The sequence below is a fragment of the Opisthocomus hoazin genome, chromosome 6 (genome assembly GCF_030867145.1).
Source record: "Opisthocomus hoazin isolate bOpiHoa1 chromosome 6, bOpiHoa1.hap1, whole genome shotgun sequence".
Taxonomy (NCBI): domain Eukaryota; kingdom Metazoa; phylum Chordata; class Aves; order Opisthocomiformes; family Opisthocomidae; genus Opisthocomus; species Opisthocomus hoazin.
In genome coordinates, this window is record NC_134419.1 from 47,057,060 (window position 1) to 47,072,144 (window position 15,085).

Consider the following 15,085-nt stretch of genomic DNA (forward strand, 5'->3'; position numbering starts at 1 on the left):
CCCCGCCTAACCGAGCGGCAAAATGGCGGCGGCGAGGCGCGGGGCGGGGCGGGGCGCGAGAGGGGCCGCGGCACCCGCCCGAGGGGAACGCAGCGCCGCGGGCGCGCGCGGGTTCTCCGCGCGGCTCGTGCCACCTGCTGGCAAGCGCGTGCAGCTGCCTCACAGGCCTGAGGCGGTGGGGGGGGCATGGCGGACCCCGCCGCCACCGCCGCCGCTCCCTCCGCACGCACCGATTCCCAGGGCTGCTGGGAATTCCAGACCGCCATCGGCCCAGGCCGGCGGGCGGCCTGGCCTCGCCTCGCCTCCCCTCCCCTCCCGCCGGCGGGACAGGGGGTGCGGTAGGGCCCGGTCAGCCCCCCCCGCTCAAAATGGCGCCGCCGCGGGGGGTGAAATGGCTGCCGGTCAGCGCTGTTCGCCCGGTGAGAGGGCGGCGGCTGCACCGCACCGCGGGCGGCGCCTGATTTAGGGGCTGCGACAATGCAGAGCCGCGTCACACAGCGCCCCGACTGAGGCGGCTTCCAGAAGCTTCCCTGCCCGTGTTAAAGATGGCTACCGCGCCCGGCCTTCGCGTCACTTCGCCCGGCCTCCTCCAGCCAATGGCGCTTGCGCGGTCTGGAGTCACGTGGGGTGAGCCAGCCAGTCAGCGGGAGCGTGCGGAGCAGCCTGACGTAACTTCTGCTGCTGAAGCGTCACTGGCAGCGGCGGAGCGGGGTCGGTTGGGCTGAGCGGGCGGTCACGCAGGTGCGTGGGGGGGCTGCGGGACATAGCACGCGCGGGACGCGGCTTTAGGGGCTTCGGGGGGGCGGCAGCAGTAGGGCGCAGGCGCAGGCTGAAGGCGAGCGAGGGCCCGCGGCCTAGTCCAGGCCTGAGGTGCGCGCTGGCAGCGTCCCTGTCCCCTCAGGGGCCGTCGTCGCCTTCCACTCCCCCCACCCCTCCCCCAGCCTGGAGTGGGTTTCCTCACGCTGTGGTGCGGCAGTGACTTCGCCGTGTTTCCTTGCTGCTGCATTTGCTAGTTAATGCGCTGGAACGCTCGTAACGACGTTTTGTTTTAATCCTTGTGCTTGGAGTTGTCTTGCTTCCAGCGGCAGTTTCAGAGAAATAAAAATCAAAGCGGCAGAGTTGTCACTGGAAATTCCTGCAAACTGCATCATCCCGGTGGAAGAGGGCGGTTTAGTGGCGAAGCAGGCTGCGTCTCTGAAAGCGCTTCTGTTTATAAGAGCAGGAATGTCATAACCGACTTTCAGAGCAAAGTGATTTTTTCTAGTGATAAAATTATTTTTTCACTTCTTTGTGGTTAGTGCTAGCTGCCTAATGCTATGGGTTCTTGTTTCTCATGTATGCGTAAAATCACCTTTATTTAGAGTGCTCTTAAACTATATTGGATGTTGTACATGTAAGCTATGAGCAGTTGTTTGAAAAAATGTTTTGGTACTCGGGGTGTCTTGTGATATCCGAGGTAGTATATAGTCATAATTAAAGCGTGTGTAAGTACAAGGATGTGGGGCTTTTCATGTGTAACATGCACTATTTGTAAGCTAGCAGCTTTAATACTGCCTGTAATACAGGCTGGTGTCTGCTTACGCTGTTGATTGGCTCAGGAGTGGCGTCACGTCACTGTTATCTGGTCAAAACTGCACAAGGTGGCCTGGACTTGTGTTCTGGAGTGTGACCTTGACTGAATGCCGTGTTCATAAAGCTAACTAATTCTTCAAAGGGTAGCTTAAAACCTGTCTAAAAGTTTTACTGCCACGTATGTTATGGTGTTTACTCATTTGGGTTTATACTTAGCTGAAGTTTATGTAGATTTGGCGCATCTTTTTGAATGTAGGAGGAGGGCAGAGTACTCATGCGGTGTTATGTCTCGACAGGTAGTTACAAATTCAAGTACATAAAGGGTCTTGATGTAATTTATGTGTGTGAGAAGTGGTATGTCTTCCTGTTTCTGGGTAAGTTGTGAGAGAGAAGTCCTTGATGGAAATAGGGGACAAATACAGATAGAACAGAGTTAAACTGCATAGTTAAGAAGGTTCTGGCTCTTACTCCTGTACTCTAGTGGTAATGCTATTTGTATTACAGGTTGTAATATAGTTGAGAATAAGTCGTCAGTGTACCTTGTTTGAAAACCATGTAATAAAATAGTAAAGCATATTTTCTCGTGTTCTTGCAGGAACGCAGTGTATTTGATTATCTGAGCAACCATGCTGGCTGCAAGGCTAGTGTGTCTGAGGGCATTATCATGCCAAACTATCCGCCCCACCATTACTCAGGCTTCCCCAGCTTTGAGGAACTCCAATATAAAAGCATACAGGCTGTGGCAGCCTAATCAGGTAAGGTAATTCTGTTTTTAATGGTTCTGACTGCTGATGTTTTAAAGGGTTGAGTGTTTTGTGGGAAGAATCACTTTGCGTGGAGTACCTGTTTTGAATGATCATGAGCCTTCTGCTTGTTTGAGGTACCTGCTCTAATCTACTGAAGGAAGAATGTTACTTAATCAAAAAACAGGGTTTTTTAAGAGCAATGGAAGTAATATCTTCTGTTCTGAGGACTATTTCCCTGTTGAAATTAGCAGAGAAAAGAACTTACAGGAGATAGTTAGTAATGGATAAGACTTACTGTGTAAGGTGAGAGGAGCAGAAATTCTTGTCTGACTTCCTTCTATCTTCCCGTTTCCAAATAAAAGTCTTAAATATGGTATTAAAATAAAAACTTTTTTTTCAAAGACTGTGGTCTCAATACACGTTTAGAGCTGTAGCCCAGGTTAGAGCAATTTCTGAACTATGACAGGACCATCATAGGTCTTACCAGCAGTTTTGAAAATGTGACTGTTGTTATCCTAAGACACTATCTGTTTATTCTTCATTGCAAGAAGGTGTTTCTTTTTTGCTTCCTGCCAGGTAACTCACAACTGTGAGGAGGCGTTGCTCTTTTGTCATCATCTTGGTGAAAGGGCAAATCTTTTACCTCCTTTGTATTTTCCTATTAAGCATGGAAAACTGTTTTAAGCATCTTAAGTTTGTAGATGTGTTGGGCTTTTTGTGTGTGTGCGCATGTTTTCTTCGGGTTTTTTTTGGGTTTTTTGTGGTGATTTTATTTCTGTGGTGAGTGCTATGTAATTATAGTACTGGTCTAGATTTTGTTACATGCAAAACACAACAGAACCGAAGTGTTGTGGTAAATTTCCTGGGTTTTATTACTCTAATGGCTGATGATAGTAATGCTAGTAGATTTTAGGTTTTGGTGTTAAAATAAACTCACAGCTTTGAGTGAGCCCTTGGTTGCTTAGGTGCTTGTTTAATAACTTAGAAATTCCTGGAAAAAAATTGTAAGGAAACTTCAAAAGCTGTTTCTGAACCTAAATACAAATTTATTCTGTGCTGCTCTTGCAGCTAACTAAGACTTTGAGCTGCATGCTATATTTACTTTGAGCTTGTCAGACTTAAAAATCTTTAGTTTATAGGCCTTCACTCAAGGTTTGTGCTCTAAATCAAGGCTAGAGTTTAAAGCAAAGAATTCGTGCTGCTTTTCCTGATTTAGTGTCTGTAAAGTATAAGTATTGTGCAAGAATATTTTTATGTAAGTATTTATATAAAGCATGTCTTTATATAGAAAGCAAAATATTTTTTTTACAAAGCAAGTAAACAGTATGTTTTTACATTAAAAAAAAAAAGCTTCATGGCCTTGTTTAGTACAGTGGGAGTAGAGTAGGAGAAAAACTTCGGCCTCTGAAGTTCACTGCATTGGTTCTGTACTTCTAGAATGTGTCAATGTTATTCACAAAGCTTCCTAAACTTTAATGTTGAGTTGCTTTCCTTGAGCACAGTTGCATTATGTCTTTGGGAGGTAAGCACAGATAATTAACAGACTATGTAGCAATTTTAAGTGTAGCAAGTAAATTGATAATATATGTCTTCTATTTTTTTTCATTTATTTCTGAATGTAACAGTGTTATGCCACCAGAGTGAGAACAGGTGTAAGGCGTGGAAAAATTGGCCAGGAAATTAAAGAAGCAGCATTTGAGCCATCTACAGAAACTGCACTTAAAGGTAGGGTAGCTCTGCTTTAAATATTGAGAAGCTTTGAAGCTTCCCCGAAGGAATTGGTTTGCTTCAAACCATTAAAGAGACCGAGAATATTGTTTCATGTGTAAGTTTGCTTAGTGATCTCCCTCAAACAACTGGAGACAGTTTCTCTGCTTGTCAAGTTTAAAGCTGAAAATATGTTACAGTATAGAGAAGTTTCTCATTGTCTGTACTTTAAGCTGCTGTTGAGAACTATTGAGTCAAAAATGGTCATATTTTAATGGAGACTTCGTTGCAGATACGAAAATACGCTAATGCTTGCTTTGCTATGTCTACTTTATATACTGTTTAAAGGAAGGATTTTTCTACAGCATGTACAGTTTGTAAAAAAAAAAGTTTCTGTACTATGATTGTTTAGGGTATTGGCTTACTATGCTTGCTAGTACATCGACTGTGGATTGTAATTTCAGTGGATTATAAAGGGATTTTTTAGATAGCAGTGTGCAGCAGGACAGGCTTGTAGAAGTCCTATAATAGCATAGAATTGATAAATGGAATATATGTTTTGGCTATAAGACATTAGGAAAAAGTGTAGTCTTAGAGTTGTACAACTGAACGTAGTTCGTTTTAGCTGCTCTTACTTCAATTATAACAGTATTTTATGATGGATGTTTATATTTGTAGCAGTAATCTGGTATGGTATGTGGTACACAGGCAGTATGTCTAAAAATCAGACAGTAGAAACTGATAGTAAATCGTGTGTTGTCGCCTGTGAGCTGTGGAAATCCCTTTTTAAACTGATTTGGATTAATTGCTACCAAAGAGCCCTTGAAGGAGCAAGCGTTAAGGGTGGATGCACACAAGGAAAGGACAGAATACCTAGTTTTTCTCCTGTTTTTTAGCGACTTGGATAGTGAAATGGTATGCTAAATCAGCTAACAGGTGAACTCTTCTGTTGGAGAACCTGTTAACTGGTTTTGTGTTGGAATTCCTGTCACTGTAATGAAGGCCAATAAATCTGGTATGTTACTAGCTGGTCTCTTATGTCTTACTCTGTTTTACAAAGCTAGATTGTGTTGCTAGGCTGAATCCAGACTTTTTTGCATGTGTAGCTCATTGAGAACTGGTAACACAGTGACTTGAAGTTAAGTAAAACTTTAAGAAGGAAGCCTAACAGGATCACTTATTGTAGATACAACAGAAATCATGTGAGAATGTTGTTAACTATCCAAGAAAAAGCACTCATGAGAGTATGGGTGGTTTTTTTCTTTTTACAGCTGATCGCCTGGGGAAATTTGTTGTTGCTGGAGGGGCTGCTGTTGGCCTGGGGGCTCTCTGTTACTATGGAATGGGCATGTCCAGTGAGATTGGAGCCATTGAAAGAGCTGTGTAAGTAAGATGGCTTACTGTTCTAAGCAAGCAGTGTGTTAAATGAATGTCCCTCCTCTTCATATCCATCTATTCTTTAGCTGGTAGCACCCAGTGTACACACAGCCTATGTTTTTTTAAGCTCTGAACGTGAAGGGCTTACCTCTGTGCAGAATTTGAAAGCGTATAACTGAAAGCAAAATTCACATTACCTGCACTTAAATGGATATTCTTTTTGTTTTGCTAAATTTCCATTTATTTGTGAAGAGTATATAAATGTCTTATGAAAAGTGTGCCACGGATAATTTATGGAAGGTAGTCTTTTGTAAAACATAGTGTTAAGACTGCTTTGCCTGGTGTTCCTGAGAGACTGTTCATTAAACTTAAATACAGTGTGGTGGAAAGAGAATCTCCTTTGAACACACTGCTTGTCTTGGTATAAGCCCTGCTCTAATAAATATGTTTTGCTTAAAACTTTGCTGGCCGAAAAGCAGTACACCAAAAACCTGACTGTGATGGCAAACTGTGTAGTTACTTGGACTGAAAAGGTGGTTAGTGATAAGTATGGGCTTGGGAGAAAGGAGTGCTGGAGATATTTTGTGTTACTTATTCTGCGTTTGTATTTGGAAGTGACTGTCTGCATTCATACTGAATACTTTCTGGTTGTATCTATGAGAAGCTTGTCGTTGATACAACTGTCTAATCCTTTTTCCACAAGTCTTGAAGTAACTGGTCAAAACAGTAAAATGGAAGAAAAATGTGTGCACTGTGTTTAAATTTGATCATGGAAGGCAAAGCTTTCCATCCGTAGTAGAACCAAATCATACTGCAGAAAGTCTCACTCACAACTACATCTGTTAGTGTTGTTAGAGCTCTCAAAATGACCTTTGTGTCTTGTGATGTCAGATAATCATGTGCACTATGACTCAGCAATTTGAGCTGCTCAGCAGCCTACTTAGTGCCCAGTACATGTTCTGTAGACATTTTTCCTTAAACCAATTTGTTGTATATACACCATTCTTTATTTTTCAATAGTTAAAAAGCATTCCTTATTCTGTTTCCTGTGTATGCTTCCTGCTTAAAATTGAACTATAATTACCATTATTTGCAACTTGCAGTGGTTTTAGAGGGTTATGTTACATAAGACCAGCAAGATTTAAAAGTTCAGTCCCCTGTTGTAAGGCAAATTCATGGCAGAAGTTGCTAGATCACACCATTATTATGAAACCTCGCTTATATCCGTAGCTATGAATGTATTTGACAGTTTGATTGTGCTTTTAATTGGTCTTCATTCTGATACTGGTAATTGCACAGCTATATATGACTGCTTATTTTTCAGTATTTGGCCACAGTATGTGAAAGACAGAATTCGCTCTACTTACATGTACTTCGCGGGAAGCGTTGGCTTGACGGCGCTGTCTGCTGTAGCAGTAAGCAGATCTCCAGCACTCATGAGCCTTATGACAAAAGGTTCCTGGCTGGTAAGCTTATGTTATAAAAATAAAAACACTTTCTCAGAAAAGACCTCAAATGTCATGGTTCGTGTTTTAAAAAAAAAAAAGTGAAATGTAAGCTTTTGGGGGGAAAGTAAGGCAAAACTTCATTACATTAGTGTCCTTATCTCTGAAGACTACTGAAGTGTCCTAATGATATTTTGTGATTTAAAGTTTAGCAATTCTAGTTATATGCTGGCATGCAGCTGCTATACTGCTTTGATAGTTTGTCAAAGGCAAACTACATAAGCAAAAAAATTCAATGCTATTCTTACCAGCTATATGCAAGTAAGAACTGTTACAAATAGTCACCTGAGGCTAATGAGGTTATTTTTATCATGCTCTAAAAATGGAAACTGAGGTCCCTATGCATTCTTACTCCTCTCTGTGCTCTTCTATATAGCTCTTTGAAAGCTGTCTCCTGTTTGCCAAGACTGAAACAGTACTGCTAGGCAAATCATCCAGGCAAGCTGCTAACAGAACATGTCTGCTTAGTACGTGTTCAGTTTAAGTGGAGTGGAATGATAGTAGTTAAATGCCAATGAATACGTAATTTTACAGAGATTAATAATGTATCCTTGGTGATAAACTGAAGTTGTTCATTTCTGACCAGCTTGGTATCTGCTGGATGATTCTGTTTGGAATGATTAGTAAGAGGAAGTGACGAGGTTTAAAAATCATTGGTAGTCTGGTTCACCTGAACTGAGTATTGGCTTTGGGTGGATAAACATACAAGAAAAAAGTAAGGCTAACATTTCAGGTACCTTAGTGGGATTAGAGTAAGGGGTAGAATCGTATGTTTTCCTTCTCTTACCTTACACAACTAAGAGATTGTTGCTATCTTACCACTAGACTTCGATTCATAGAAGACTGAGTGAAAGTAAAATGGGAATTACTGCAAGGATTTGACTGTAACCTTATGGGAGTAGAATTGACAAACACTCCAGTTATGAATTAGGTTGCTCTTTTCAGACTTACACTATTGTTTTTCAGACTAGGAGGTTAGAACAGAGATGGTATGTCCTAATGCTAACTTGAGCTCTGCAATGCTTTTTTTTACAGGCCATAGGTGCAACTTTTGCAGCTATGATTGGTGCTGGAATGTTGGTCAGGTCCATATCCTATGAAAACAGCCCAGGAGCTAAACATTTGGCTTGGATGATGCATTCAGGTATGTGATTTTAGTGTTCATTGTAGAGTTGTCTGTGCTTCACCGTGACCAGATTGTTACTTTAACAAAACTTTGACTTTAAGGGAAATTTTTATGTACTGCTGTTCGAGACCAATAAGAACTCCGGAATGTCAGGAAGATTTCGTAAGTGTCCTTAACACAACTGTAATATTTCTTGCAGTCTTGAAAAAGTCATGCTGAAGTTAAGTTTGAGATACGTGTATGCCACATTGGATAGAACTAACTGGTTTCGTAGCTGCTTTGGTTTTGTGACTGCTTTCTGGCACTATACCTTCTGTAACCATTATTGCCTACACTTAACCAGTCTTCAGCTGTACAGGATAGGAAAGTATTTGAAAAGTTGACTAGAAAAATGTTGTTTTAGTGTTAAAGTGCAGCTTCTTAGACACGTGTTCCCATCAGGTATGTAAGCTGTAGTACATATCAGTTTCTCACTAATGATACCCATTTAAAATAGCAATGGCTATCACATTTCAAAACTGTGTTGCTAGTAGTAATTTATGGTTCAGGAAAGATATGAGGATGTTAGGCACTGGAATCATATTTGCTTCTCAAGAGCTGACACTTCTGCCAAGAACAACTTGTGTTTATTTTAGCAATTGTTATTAAGTTGAACAACTTCATGTGATACTAATGGACTAGATAGAGGTTTCATAGAAGACTCTAGCAAAAAGTCTGTACTTGCCTAACTAATTGTTCTGGTAGAAATCTGTCTTGCTTTTCAGTGTTGAGTGCTCCTGCGGCTATTATGTAGTTCATTACTTTATGCCAAATATGTCTTACTAGCTCTGTTTTGAACAGAACAATATGTTGACTTTTGTTAGTCTTTCTTCCAAAGACCAGCTCCCTGAAGTACTCTCCAGAGCTAGATAAAAGTAGGTCATGGAATTTAAGGTTGCTGCTTTGTTTTGCTGCCTGCTACATAGGTACACAGTCAAATGTGTTGGCATTTTGTCATGCAACTAGATTACTTTGAGCCAGGTTATCTGACTGGAGGAAAAAAGAAAAAACAAAAACAAACAAACAAAAAACCCAAACCAGAATTGTTTTGTTAGGTGGTGTTTTTACCAGAACTGTGCTGTTTTGTTTTCCTTTGGCTAGGTGTCATGGGTGCAGTGGTGGCTCCTCTAGCCTTCTTGGGTGGTCCTTTGCTGATCAGAGCTGCATGGTATACTGCTGGAATCGTCGGAGGGCTCTCAACTGTGGCCATGTGTGCTCCAAGTGAAAAATTTCTGAACATGGGAGGACCGCTTGGAATAGGCTTAGGCTTTGTTCTTGCCTCTTCAATTGGTAAAATACGCTTTCAATACTGTCAGATAAACTAGTTTATAAACTTAAGCTGCTAAGATGCAGCTCATGTTTAATTGCAGACTGGTCTGTCTGGTGAAGTTCTGCCTTAAATAGCCCTTGCAATTCTAGTGCAGCAGAAAATACTCTGTTTATGTTCGTTTTTAAGAACAAATTCAAGTTACAGTTCTGACAAGTGTTAATCTGACAAATGGCCAGTAGCGATGGCTTGTATTCTTAGTTACTGCCAGTGACCGGGGAAGACAGTAAACACTATCTTAGTTCTTGATCCACTTGTTCTTCTCCCTTATGCTTGTAGACGTTGTTGTAGTCCTAGGGACAGAAGTGCTTTCACGTGAAAGAAAGTACACATGGTTCCCTAGGGTGTTCAAAGTTACTGGATGGAGTAGTAGATGTGACATCGTCAGCTCATGTATTTAAGCTCTGAGTAACCAAAATGCAGTACAAATTGAGAATTGAATACTCATTGAGAAATGTGTGCTACAGTAACTGAAGTTTGACCCAACTCAGAGTAGCAGATACACATAGTAGCTTTCTTTAACACTATTGTGCATTCCTCTCCAGGATCCATGTTTTTGCCTCCAACTTCTGCTCTTGGTGCTGGCTTGTATTCGGTAGCTGTTTATGGTGGATTGGTACTCTTTGGCATGTTCCTGCTTTATGATACGCAACATGTTATCAAGCGTGCAGAAACTATTCCATATTATGGAGTAACAAAATATGATCCAATCAATGCGTAAGTATTCCGCGTTAACACAGCTGATCTCAATGTCTGCATAAGAATTTGCTTCAGGCCACGTTGAAGTATGCTTCAAAAACAGCCAGACTTTTTGTTTACTGATCAAAAGTGTATTGCTGTTAAATGTGAAGAATCACAGGGTTTAAAAATACAATGTGAAAATAGATAGTGGAGTTAAAGCTGAAACCATCTGCCTGAAATGAGAGAAACGGGATCGAATGTGTGGTGTCACGTGCTTCCAGCAGTACTTTTTAGAAAGTGTTTTTATTTTCTAAAGCATTGCTGGGAGAATTTACAGCTGCTTTCTGAAAATACCTGTCAATATCAGCTGAGACCAAAAAAAGTTAACTCTTTCATAGTCACTTCATATTCATCTGTCTTGGTCACTAAATAAAGCTTCAACAATATGATAGATGAGGAAAGAAGGATTGATTGACTTTCGATAAAGACCAAGTCTGACTACCAAGTAACTTGCTTGTAAATATTGTTTGTCCAATCTTAGGTGAATTGTTTACCTCCTTGACTTTGATTTCTTAGAGTAGAGTATTATTGACTTTCTTAAAAATTTTTGGAGATAAACAGATGAAAGTATAGCATAAAAGCAGAGGGCTACTCTGAGAATCGTATACTGTCTGTTAAGATTTCTGTAGATAAGTTCCTGCTGTCATAGATTGTAGAATAAAAATTCAGGGTGGGTTTTTTTTTTTTGATATATCAAGCACTGAGGACAGTTATAGCCGGGTTTTGTTAATGATACTTCACAAAGGCTTTTAAAAATTAAGAGTAGTGGTGTGAAACACCAAATAATGCTATTTCTGTTCAACAATATTAACTTTGATTTTTCTGTTTCCTAGGTGCATGGGTATCTACACAGATACACTGAACATCTTCATTCGGGTAGCCACCATGCTTGCGGGTGGTGGAGGTGGCAGGAGGAAGTAAACAGAGACTTCTCTTTGCAGCTGTCTGACAGCCTACCTAGTGCACGTACTAAATAAACATTCATGGTTACAAGCAGTTTTGCTGCAAGCATTTCAGCATATTGTTTCAGTGCAATGTGATTCAGACTCAACAGTTTTTCTTCAGACACTTTCCAGCTCTGTGTTTAGTGTGAGCTGCTTCTAATTGTACATTATTTTGGGAAAGTAAATTATTTTTAATATGAGTATAATAGTCTATCTGCTTTTTAATGAGTTTGACAGCAGTTCAGCTCCTACTTTTTTTTACTGTTACTGCATAGTAAAGGAAGTAATTTCGAAACTGGTGTCCCATATGCAGATAGGAACACAAGCTACTTCATGAAATGCTGTTGGGATGCATCAGTTTTCAGTTGAGATTGCGTAAATGATATTTTAGTGACACATAAGAACTGAACAAATTGCATATGGCGCTAAACGCAGTAATGACTTCTACCTGAGCAGAAATTTCAGAAAGGTTTAAGCAGTTGTTGGAAATGAATTGGATTTGACAGATGAGGTGACCAAAAGACCTGAAAGAGACAAGAAGGGGAAGCCATGCGGCATGTGTCCTGTATGAACTTCGGTCTCTTTCTGGAGTACATGTGAGAACTCCTTGCTTTAAGTTTGACTGGATTTAATAGCTAGGTTCTTTTGATACTAGATTTACCGAACTGTTGAATAGCAATAGAGTTGTGTTTGTCTTCCAGTGACTAAGTTTCAGTATTGTGGATGAAGTCCCGTCCTTCAGAAGAGCTCCTAGTGCTTATCTGTTACAAGCTTATACAGTGGCACAGAAAGAGGGACTTGAGGATGGCCTGCCGTAAACCCAAGTATCATGAATTTACTGTGCTGTTGTATGCTTTAGTCTGTTTATAACTCTTCTCTGAATTGGTAAGTTTAGCTTAGTCTAAAAGAAATGTTCCCTATCAGTGAAATTGATTTAACATTAAGAAATTCATACCAAACTGTTATTGCTGTACGTTGGAATAAGAGGTGAGTTCTTGGGCACAAGAAAGTTTAGAGCTAATGTCAGCAACTCAGACTTTCAATTTCTGGTAAATATGCTATATTTATGTATTGACCTATGAGCAATAAAATTCTAGCCTCACAAGTTGGCTACTCTCACTTTTCCTGTGTCAACAGAAATATTTTACTACCCCTGCACTATAACTTGAAGAGGGCTATAAATATTTTTTTGCTACAGTTTCCTTTGTAAGAGTGCGTATTCCTCTGGGGAAAAAAAAAAATCCGCAACGATGATTTCCAGTTTTGCTGGCTAGGATCTTTTAGGGGATGTTTCCCAGGTAGAAGGTGCTGATCTGCACTTGCTTCAAGTGGTTCAGTTAGTGTAACCTGTTGGCTGCTGACTGCAGCCAGTGCTGCGTTTGTGTCTGTCGTATATGGTAGTATTTTTAGTCTCCAGTATAGGGAAGAAACAGTGGATTGTTAAGAGCCTTGCTGCAATTCCTTTGTGCCCCGAGATTATACAGCACAATCCTAGTTCCTGGCACTGTTACAGCTGAGGGAAAATCTAGTACTTGGATGGAAGAAATCTCTGGATCATGTCAAGTGTAAATAGCCTATTTAGAAGGTTTTATCTTTTTAAGCATTTTCATGTGCTTCATCAATTTCTACATGCTGTAGCTGAACAGACCATTGTGGTTGTCCTCAAATTCTGAAGCCTACAGGGAGCTGTCTTACCAAAAGAATTCTAATATTTGTGCCTGTAATAAAAGAAAAATTGGGCAAAGCTCCTTTTGTGTAGATTCTGAGGACGAAGTTTGAGAGGTTGACTATGAACCAAGACAGGGATCCTGGATTGTTTGAAGCTGTAAGGTGTAGAACAAAACACCCTGCTTAAGGGAGGCGTTTGCATGGGAGGTGAGACCAACAGGAAGGTCTGATAACCTTTTAAGAAAAAACATGCCAAATAGTGCCTTCTGGTGGTAGTCCCGTCCTGTAGTTCAAGCAAGATGTGATCTAGGAAACAGTTTTTGACAGCTGATCTGCCAGAGCTTGCACCTCTGTGACAGGGTGATGAGAGGAGCTGTGTGACTTCCTCATTATGGAAGCTGATCTGTTCCCACTGTGTGTCACTCCTTCCCCCAGAGTGGGGAAAAACACAGGTGCCTAAACAGGGAGGGTTATTCCTCTTGCTGTTTACCATGGCTCTAGAAGATTTCTCCTTCTTTCAGCTGCTGCTTGAGAAAGCACTTCTTCGCTTTTTCCTTCTTTCAGAAAGATGACAGAATACAAGACACTATCAGGTCTTTCATACAAAATAACTAGCCTGGTTGCCCAATGCTTAGTTCCAGAAAACTTAGTATCAGGAAATGAAGTGGTACAATGATAAATGTCTGGGCAGGCACATCACTCTTCTTCTTCTTGAATAGATAAGACATTTAATTCAGCTGGCAAGCCTCCAAAGCAGAAAACACTGCAGCGGTTAGCCTCGAAGGCTTCTGGAAAGACTTTGTTATTGAACACACATGGAACTTCCTGTGATTCAGTTTGTGCCCGTTGCCCCTTGTCCTGTCAGTCACCGAAAAGTGTCTGGCCCCATCCTTTTGACGCCCATGCTTATTTTATAAGCATTTACGAGATCCCCTCTCAGCCTTCTCCAGGCTAACAAGCCCAGCTCCCTCAGGCTCTACTCCTAGGAGCGGTGCTCCAGTCCCCTCATCTTTGTAGCCCTCCAGTGGAGGCTCTCCAGTAGTTACTAGTCTTTCTTGGACTGGGAGCCCAGAACTGGACACAGTGCTCCAGATAGGGCCTCACTAGGGCAGAGTAGAGGGGGAGGAGAACCTTGACCTGCTGGCCCTGCTTCTCTTAATGCACCCCAGGGTACTGTTAATCTGCATATTGATCCCTTTCTTAAAAACATACATAAACCCTGTCTGTACTGATCTGAGAGGAGGTGGTTTCAGGGTAGCAGAGGGGATTTGCCCTCTGAGTGGTCTAAATGCTGTTCCTCGGCCATGGTGGCCTCTTCCTCGTTCTCTGTATGCTGTGGATATGCTGATCATTTAACACAGCCAAATTAAGTTGGTAATTTGAAGTCCAGAACTTGAACTAAGGTGTTTAGAGGCGAAGGCTGTCTGCGTTTCTATAATGGTATGAGTTTCAATTTCTCCCTGCCAGCTCCTACATTGCGACATCTGTCTGAGGAGAAGGTTCCATCATTTTGTTTGGCATCAGCTATGTGTCTCAGCTTGCATGAGCTAAAATCCTGTGGTCCAGTTCACTGGGCACCATTGCAATGCAATGAACGCAGTCTGTCCCCCAAAGCATTTATGGTCACCTCTGATGTATTGATGTGACTAGGAAAAAGTGGAAGAAAAAACGTGTACTTAGGCAACAATGGTTTTACTTCTAGCTAGAAATTTGATGGGATAGGAGAACTCTGCTGAAGCTTTTATCGAGAGCCCAAGTTTTTCCTGAATCCATCTCCGCAAGAGACATAAATGATAGTAGTATGAGCTTTTTGTGTTTCAGCTCAGTTTGTATTTCTTCTCATTCCTTTGGAGCTCAAATATAATTTGCAAACGGATCTGGAATTTTGTTTCCTTACATTGTCTTGGGCTGGGGGAGGAATCTGATAAGTTACTTGTACAAGTTATTTGGAAATCCTGAAGGGATGTATCTATTTAAGAAATGCAGTTTTTGTTTGGTTTTGCAGGTGGTTGTTTTTGGGGGGGTGGGGGTTTACCTTTTGTTGTGGCGGCATTTTTAGAAAAGATGGTGCTGGATGAGGATGTATTTTACTGCTTAGGAGGAAAAAGTGAGTTTCATCTCTGGGTGGACCATCGCTGCAGTCAGGAATAATGTGAACTGGAAGTGGTGGTAGATGTGTACCATCCTGTGTCCAGTCTAGGTGGCATGGTGTAGTGATTTTAGGCTTGCACTCAGTAAATGAAGACCCGTAACTCAAAAGTCATTAGCTTGATTGAAGTAAATTATCATGCCTCTGCTACCATTGCAGTGGTGGTGAGTTAGTGTCTAGGAAC

General features: G+C 41.4%; 1 protein-coding gene across 1 annotated transcript; it reads left to right on the forward strand.

The window, feature by feature from the left end:
- Positions 1-632: 632 nt before the first annotated feature.
- GHITM (growth hormone inducible transmembrane protein) lies at positions 633-12,203 on the forward strand. The gene is made up of 9 exons (XM_075422989.1): positions 633-741; positions 2,168-2,327; positions 3,944-4,043; positions 5,297-5,408; positions 6,727-6,868; positions 7,943-8,051; positions 9,174-9,362; positions 9,945-10,116; positions 10,974-12,203. Exons 2-9 carry the CDS (start codon positions 2,199-2,201, stop codon positions 11,059-11,061), a joined length of 1,041 nt encoding a protein of 346 aa, XP_075279104.1. The 5' UTR covers positions 633-741; positions 2,168-2,198; the 3' UTR covers positions 11,062-12,203.
- The last annotated feature ends 2,882 nt before the right edge of the window (positions 12,204-15,085 follow it).

What these genes read in the sequence shown, in the direction of transcription:
- GHITM (XM_075422989.1), top strand. Translation starts at nt 2,199, where the DNA reads ATGCTGGCTGCAAGGCTAGTGTGTCTGAGGGCATTATCATGCCAAACT. An exon ending in GGAGCCATTGAAAGAGCTGT is followed by an intron (nt 5,409 to 6,726) that starts GTAAGTAAGATG and finishes CTTATTTTTCAG; the next exon opens with TATTTGGCCACAGTATGTGA. An exon ending in AAATATGATCCAATCAATGC is followed by an intron (nt 10,117 to 10,973) that starts GTAAGTATTCCG and finishes TCTGTTTCCTAG; the next exon opens with GTGCATGGGTATCTACACAG.